Below are 7,389 nucleotides of genomic sequence, written 5' to 3' on the forward strand. Positions count from 1 at the left end.
CGCCGCGCGCATCCAGTCGAGCAGCCGTGCGTGTCTGCGTGTGTTCGCACGCGACGCCGTGCCGACACCGGCGGGCGCACACCAGGAGGCGGGGGCGCAGTAACAGGTGGCTCCGCGTCGCGGCAGGTGAATCGTCGGACCAGCTCGGACTGGGTTTTTTTGTGCGCTTCGCTCGACCGCGGGTACCCCCGCTCGTTCCCAGTCACCCATCATCTTCCATTGTTTTCGCGCTGCTTATCTCGATCTTACGTTCCCTCCGACCCGTGGAGGATCGCACCAGGTAGACCAGCATCCCGTTTGCCATCCCGACACTGTGTTTCCCGCAGTTCCCTGTACGGAGGAATGACGTGCTCGATGACGCGACGACGTTACAGCTGGACGGCACCCTGAGGTGAGGTTCAACGACGTCGTCTACGTCGGTGCCGAAGAGGCGACAATTACGCGAGGAGTCCCGTCGCATCTGCGTCGACGGTGGGCCTCTTGACAGACGCATGAAAGATCGGAGCTGCGGCAAAATCAAGAGCGAGACAATGCCGCCGTCCTCGCACACCAACTGGACGAGGCCGTTGCTCAAGAGTGGACAGACAATGCAGATGCAGGTTGCTAGGCAGCAGCAGCCGACGGTAACAATGGCAACGACGACGTCTTCGATGGCTATTAGCACTGGAGCACAGAATCAAAACACAGCGGAGCATCCTGCGACACCGCTTGACAAGAGAATCAAAGTAGTCCTAGTGGGCGACGGTGCAGTCGGTAAGACCAGCTTGGTGGTCTCATACTCCACCAATGGTTTTCCTGGGGAATACGTGCCAACTGCATTTGACAATTACAACGGTGTGTATACTTTTTGCATTTATTTACTAATGATGTGGCTGTAGCCTTTGGGATTGTGATTTATGGGTATGCTTTGTACATATCTTGAATCAACATATACGTATCTTGTATAAAGTGTAATTTTTAAAGAGTAATATAAGCATGTTAAATGTTATAAGATATTTACATTATTTACCTTTGCTTTTATCCTAATTGATCTCTTAATTGTAATTTTAATTATATCATTTAACATTTTATTTTGAGCAAATAGATAAGAATGTATGTATCATTAATAGATAAGGATATATCAATTCAATAATATTAATATCTTTGTAATATCTATCCAGTGGTCGTAAATGTCGACGGGCAACCATTGAATGTCCAGCTATGTGATACAGCAGGCCAAGATGACTTTGACCCTCTGAGATCGTTGTGCTATCCTGAGACAGATGTGTTCCTAGTTTGCTTCAGTGTTGTATGTCCCTCGTCTTACCACAGTGTGGCTTCCAGATGGATCAATGAAGTGCGAAAATACTGTCCTAATGCTCCAATAATTTTGGTACGATTTGTGTCCAATTCTAACATAATTTTCCACACATATTTCTATTATATATATATATATATATATATATATTCTAATATTCTAATCAAATTCATAAGAATTTATTGATATTGTCATAATGATATTAGAAGTAATAACAATTATAATAGTAATTATAATATATATTATAATAAAATATATATTATATCGTTGCATTGATAGAAAAGTGATACATCAAAATTAGCAATTCTTCAGTAGACTATTTTTTAAGTTCTCAATTGGAACGTTTTAATTAGACTAGTGAATATTCATTATTGTACTGTTTCTTTCTATATTATACTTTCAATTATCTGAAAAAAAGTCGAAATATTTGCAAGTAAATGTTATGTGCCATGTTTCCTTTGATATTTATTGATTATGAAAAAAATTGAATGATGACGAGATATACATTTTTGTGAAATATCTTTTATTAATTGTAAAAAAAATGAAATAGATGGTTTATTTGCTAGAAATAAAATTTTATTTCGCCGTATTTAAATAAAAATTTATTTTAGTAAAATAAATATTATATCTCACAAATAAGTTTTTAAATATTTTTTTCTTAATGTATGTATTCTTAATTATATACGTACTGTTTAAAATTGTATCATGAGTTTTCAAAATTCGGACATTAATGCAATCTTGATGCTAATTTTTTATTTGTGCCACTTTTTCTATTAACGCGACGATATAATATATATATTTATAATAGAAATTATTTATGTTACAATTTTTTAGGTGGGGACAAAAAGCGACTTAAGATCGGACGTACGTTTGATGCTGCAACTGGCGCGATATGGGCAATCAGCGATTACTACTATTCAGGGCCATCAATTGGCGCACAGACTAGGCGCCGTCAATTATGTAGAGACGTCTGCATTAACGCAACACGACCTCAAGGAGGCCTTCGATCAGGCGATAGTCAGTGCCCTCAATACGCGACGCGGAGGCGCCAATTTATTATACCGGCGTAGGAAGCCGCCCCCGTTATGGCGTAGATGGTTGTGTTGCTGGGAACGGCCGTCTTCGAGCGAAACCTAAACAATCCCTACTTTAAGTGATAGGACTCTATACTTTTTTAGAATCCCTCTGTGATCATAGGCGGTCGCCCTCCTTTCTGTCAGAATCGTCATCCCTCAGCATGGCATACTCGGTAGCTAGCGTTGGTTAAGGATTATGCAAAAATAGAGCAGCTATTACTTTGTTATTTAGATTTTAGACAGGACGATTAATAGATACTCGCGTGAGTGAGAATCGAAAGCAACCCTGTAGTTACATGTGATGCTTTAATACGGTTCACTCGGTTCATATCCATGTATCATTTAACGTGCAATTTTATATGTATTTTAAATACGTTTTTCACGCGTTTCACGAACTAACAAACTGCCAGAATAAAATGCCAAAATATGATGTTGGTAAAGCCGCCAGAAATAACGATGCCTAATTCGAAAGAAAAAATAAAGGATCCATAATATTAAGGGTTGCTCGGCAATATCGCGGTACAGTTTACAAATATATGAGTGACTTCGTCGAGAGTAAACGTTAATCAAATTAACAATTCCGACAGACGGAGCAAGCGAGTGCCGCCCTCGTAAAATTCCTGAAGCCGCACGGCATAATTTATTGTAATATTAATCGTATTAATCATTATTTTTGTTACTAGCATAATAATTGGCTACTCGTTGGTTGTGATTTTTCGTGTACGTAATATCCTTGTTTCGTCACGGTAAAAATCGGTTGTTTCCCATTTATCCCCTTCTCCTATCAAGGATATTAGGTGGCTTTTATTGCGACCACTATAGCGTATAACAATTGTATATTTTTTACTTGTTGCAACTTCTCGTATATATATAAATATATATTTATTTTTTAATATCTTTGATATATCGGTATTTTAGAATAAAGGTAGCTTTAACCGAACACTTTTTGCAGATCGACGATATGATCGTGACATCACATATAGAATTTATATATAGTATATAAGTGTTCTAAGTTCTAATAATGGAACAATGATATTTCGTAAAATACGATTTTTTATATAAGCATATGTGATGTAGTAACGTTTGTATGAGCGATATCAACCGTATAAAAAAATATTAAATACAATGAGAAAGATAAGCACGAGTACATATTCGACGAATAACGAACGTACTCGAGATTGCTAGGAAGATTGCTGTGATCTTACTTGAAACTTTCTGATTATTCTATTGTGTGTTGCATATGGAATTGTATGAATAAGACTGCAGAAAAGATTCAAAGAGACTCTGCACAGTATCATAGTTTCAATCTGCTGTAACATTTCATCTCCATCACATGACATCATCAAAAATAAATTGTATATAAGTATTTATTCATCGAACAATGAGAATGATTTTTGTGTGTCATTTTATGATTAAGTCTGTCAGGAAACATCCCGATTGGCACAACTCTATCCGTATCGTTAAAATATAGAAAAATAAGAACTAAGTAATTGTATCGCTATTAGATAAGATATTAAAAAATTAAAAATGTGCCAATCATTCTTCTTGACAAGATGTGCGTCATGATTAAGATTAGAGATAACATTTCTTAGAGCTTGCCTCTTTAATTTTTCTGTATTTCACAAAATTTTAATTTTTGTATCTTATTTTAATTTTCACTGATTAGTCTTTTTTTTTTAAATTAATACTGCAATCTTGTATTGTTAACAAAAGACAGTACAGAGTTATAATTTGTCATATAAGTTATCTGTTGATACAAATTTATTTTAAACGAAAAACCTTTGCTTTAATATAATTTTTATTGATTACTGATTAATATTGATTTTTTTAATTAATACTACAATTTTGTATTATCAATAAAAGACAATACAAAAAGTTATTAATTTACTTAAGTTATCTGTTAGTACAAGTCTGCAGCTTTGAGTAAGAGAAGTCTTTGCTTTCTATTTTATCAATAGTGGGTATATTCCATGAGAATTGCTATCAATACACGGTACATCGTAAATAGTATAATAATAGGAATGGGAAGGAAAGGAATTCACGACTCCACGTGCGCCTCGCGTTCCCTGAAAAACGATGGCGAACCGAGTGGTCGGCAGCTCGACGGTAAACACACCTAAACAATTGTATAAATATCTATTGCGCGAATGCGAAAAACTACCGAAACACACGCAGCAATTTTACAAACACTCGGTCAAGCAAGTAAGTACAAAATGATTTTCTGATATAATGATAATTTAACAAAAAAGTTAAGAGAATGTTAAACTATTAAGTCTCTTGACAATTATTGCAATTTTTGCAAGAAAAGTGATCTTTTCTACCAAATTGTTTATTAGTAAAATAAACTTTTGTTATTGAAAACGTTATTATTGGAGACCAAAAAATTTTTTCCTAGAGCTTCAAGCAGCATGTCTCGGAGTCCGATGAGGAACGCATCCAGCAAATCATGGAGAAAGCACTATTAGATGCCAAATGGGTGATACAAAAGGTACTCTCGCCGTTGACTTGTATTAAATTCAATATATGAATATCAATATAATAACTGCTACCTTTTTCTTTACGACAGTACAACCAGCCAGGTGGTACTCCAACGCCCAAATGATAAATCGACACAAGTTGTAATCTACATGAAATATATATGGTATTAGTATATTAGATAGAAAAAATGAATTTTGAAGAGGTCGTTAGTGAGACTACTAACAGCAGTAACTCACAGTTTTGGAAAGCCATTGGGATTTGGATGAGAAATCCTCATGTTGTTAATCGTCGGATCCTAGCATCCCAAGAGCTATTAACGGTCCAAGTCAATTGCGACGTTTTAGATATTTTCGAACATGTTGAAAGGCTGAAAATTCAACCTGATGATTTTGAGTGCGACTCATCCTCGGGAGATGTAAAATATTTATTAGACGCTTTAGATATTGCGGAATATTGCCAAGTTCAATGTACAGATCCAATCGAAACTGTAAATGACGATAAGATTTATCTATGTGTGAAGAAACTATTGCCTCGAAATACACAAATATTCTCACCTACGTTGGAACTCGTATTTATTGACAAAGGATCGGTTAGCGTTACCAGTTTTCACAAACCGATTGTTCTAGGTAAACAAACTTTGGGTCTGAATGTACCCTACAGAATACAGCATCACCAGTATGCATCTACATGTATAAACGTATGTAAATCGAATGATAATTACGGCAAAAGCTGCGATTGGCTCAAGTCCAAGTTCTTTCCACGGTTGATGAAATGGATGGATAGTGAGAACGATAACGCCGGTACGAGGATCAGCTCCCTTAGTCTCATCTCCGTCGAGAAGTACACCTTGCTGTACAATCAACTGAAAGAGAAGTACGGCACGGGAATGGTGAACGTGTGGCCGGAGAACACTGACCCGGCGAAGTTCGTCTACGAGGATGTAGCGATTGCTACTTACCTGTTATTACTCTGGGAGAAAGAGAGGCTGGAAAAGGGGACGCAGGAGCTGCAATCGTTCGTTGATCTCGGCTGCGGAAACGGCCTTCTCGTCTACATCTTGTCTAGCGAAGGTCACACAGGGACAGGGATCGATTTGCGCAGGAGAAAGATCTGGGACCTATTTCCAGAGAGCACTCATTTACAAGTGTGTGAAAAATTCGTTGCAACAGTTATCTACTTAAATAAACTTAGATATTATGTCAGTCCATAATTAAAACCCTGCATTTCTCTTTTATTAACAATTTTTGTAATTTTATAGATAATATTTTTATTTCATATATATTAGAAATTGATAAACACAAATTTATAGACTGATATAATATTTAATAATGCTAATATTCATTTTATCATGTAATATAATTTCGTTTTAATTACATCAGTCCATAATTAAGCTCGCGTTCTTCGTTAATAATTTATTGTTATCTTAAGGGTACTCTTTATTTCATGTGTATTAGGAACAGATAAATTGACTGCCATAAATTTAATAATGCTAATATTAATTTTTTATCGGATTCAATTTCATTTTATTTCAATAATCATATGGTATTGTAGGTCAGCACAATCATTCCATCCTCGGATACAGTCTTTCCTAATGTAGACTGGATCATAGGGAATCACTCGGATGAACTCACCCCGTGGATTCCCGTGATCGCTGCGCGCAGTTCCTATGAGTGCCGATTCTTCTTGTTGCCGTGTTGCGCTTACGAATTCGATGGTAGCAAGTATCGACGATGCAACGCTGCCGAGAGCCAGTACTCAGAGTACATGTCTTACGTTAAAAGTATTTGCGAGGGCTGCGGCTTTTTCACATTAATGGACAGATTGCGAATCCCATCAACCAAGCGAACATGTTTCGTCGGATGGAAGAGGACTTATGTAAAGGAGAATATCGCGGCGCTGGATGTCGATATTCAGAGGATCATAAACGCGAGGTCCCAGGTGGAGAATGTAAGAACTGAAGCAGGAGACAGCGAACTGTGGTCCGCGAGTTTCAAACCGAGAGACTCGACAGAACAAACACGGAATTGCACGCAGTTGGATAAAGGACTGATCCTCGAGATAGTCAATATAGTCGTGGCACATCTCCTCCGCGTGAGTCACAGAATACCGTTGGAGTGGAAACCCGGTAAAACGTGGAACGCCGGCGGACAGATCGGCATCGGCGAGGTGGCAAAGCTGATCACGCCCGGGATGTTGCAGCAGCTGCGAAACGAGTGCGGCGGGCTGCAAACCTTATTGAAGAATCACAGTCACATCTTTTGCGTCGCTCAGGGAAAGGTGCAATTTAGGATTCCCGGCATCGTTGACAGGAAGAAAAAGAGGAGGAAAAATGCTAGCGAACCTTTAAGGAAGGTGAAACCTTGTTGGTTTCATAAGAACCATCCCGATGGGTGTCCCGCTCTCGAAATCGACTGTGACTTCCAGCATTAAGTTTCTCTTGTTTTGTTGTTCTATATTGTTTTGTTGAGAAATTTTATGTACTTATCTATATTGGATCAAACGTGTATGTAACATTGCGTTTTATTTTAAATAAAAGAA

The 7,389-nt window shown here is 37.7% G+C and overlaps 3 protein-coding genes across 3 annotated transcripts; all 3 read left to right on the forward strand.

Annotated features, from left to right (window-relative positions):
* Positions 1-470: 470 nt before the first annotated feature.
* LOC108720990 (ras-related C3 botulinum toxin substrate 1) lies at positions 471-3,752 on the forward strand. The gene is made up of 3 exons (XM_018445279.1): positions 471-834; positions 1,161-1,372; positions 2,132-3,752. Exons 1-3 carry the CDS (start codon positions 492-494, stop codon positions 2,432-2,434), a joined length of 858 nt encoding a protein of 285 aa, XP_018300781.1. The 5' UTR covers positions 471-491; the 3' UTR covers positions 2,435-3,752.
* Positions 3,753-4,295: 543 nt separating this feature from the next.
* LOC108721036 (LYR motif-containing protein 9-like) lies at positions 4,296-5,015 on the forward strand. The gene is made up of 3 exons (XM_018445349.1): positions 4,296-4,575; positions 4,769-4,861; positions 4,940-5,015. Exons 1-3 carry the CDS (start codon positions 4,450-4,452, stop codon positions 4,973-4,975), a joined length of 255 nt encoding a protein of 84 aa, XP_018300851.1. The 5' UTR covers positions 4,296-4,449; the 3' UTR covers positions 4,976-5,015.
* Positions 5,016-5,030: 15 nt separating this feature from the next.
* On the forward strand, positions 5,031-7,373 carry LOC108721035 (probable tRNA (uracil-O(2)-)-methyltransferase). The gene is made up of 2 exons (XM_018445348.1): positions 5,031-5,995; positions 6,403-7,373. Exons 1-2 carry the CDS (start codon positions 5,039-5,041, stop codon positions 7,279-7,281), a joined length of 1,836 nt encoding a protein of 611 aa, XP_018300850.1. The 5' UTR covers positions 5,031-5,038; the 3' UTR covers positions 7,282-7,373.
* Positions 7,374-7,389: the final 16 nt, after the last annotated feature.

The sequence above is a fragment of the Mycetomoellerius zeteki genome, unplaced genomic scaffold (assembly GCF_001594055.1).
Source record: "Mycetomoellerius zeteki isolate Tzet28-1 unplaced genomic scaffold, Tzet1.0 scaffold158, whole genome shotgun sequence".
In the NCBI taxonomy this organism is placed as follows: domain Eukaryota; kingdom Metazoa; phylum Arthropoda; class Insecta; order Hymenoptera; family Formicidae; genus Mycetomoellerius; species Mycetomoellerius zeteki.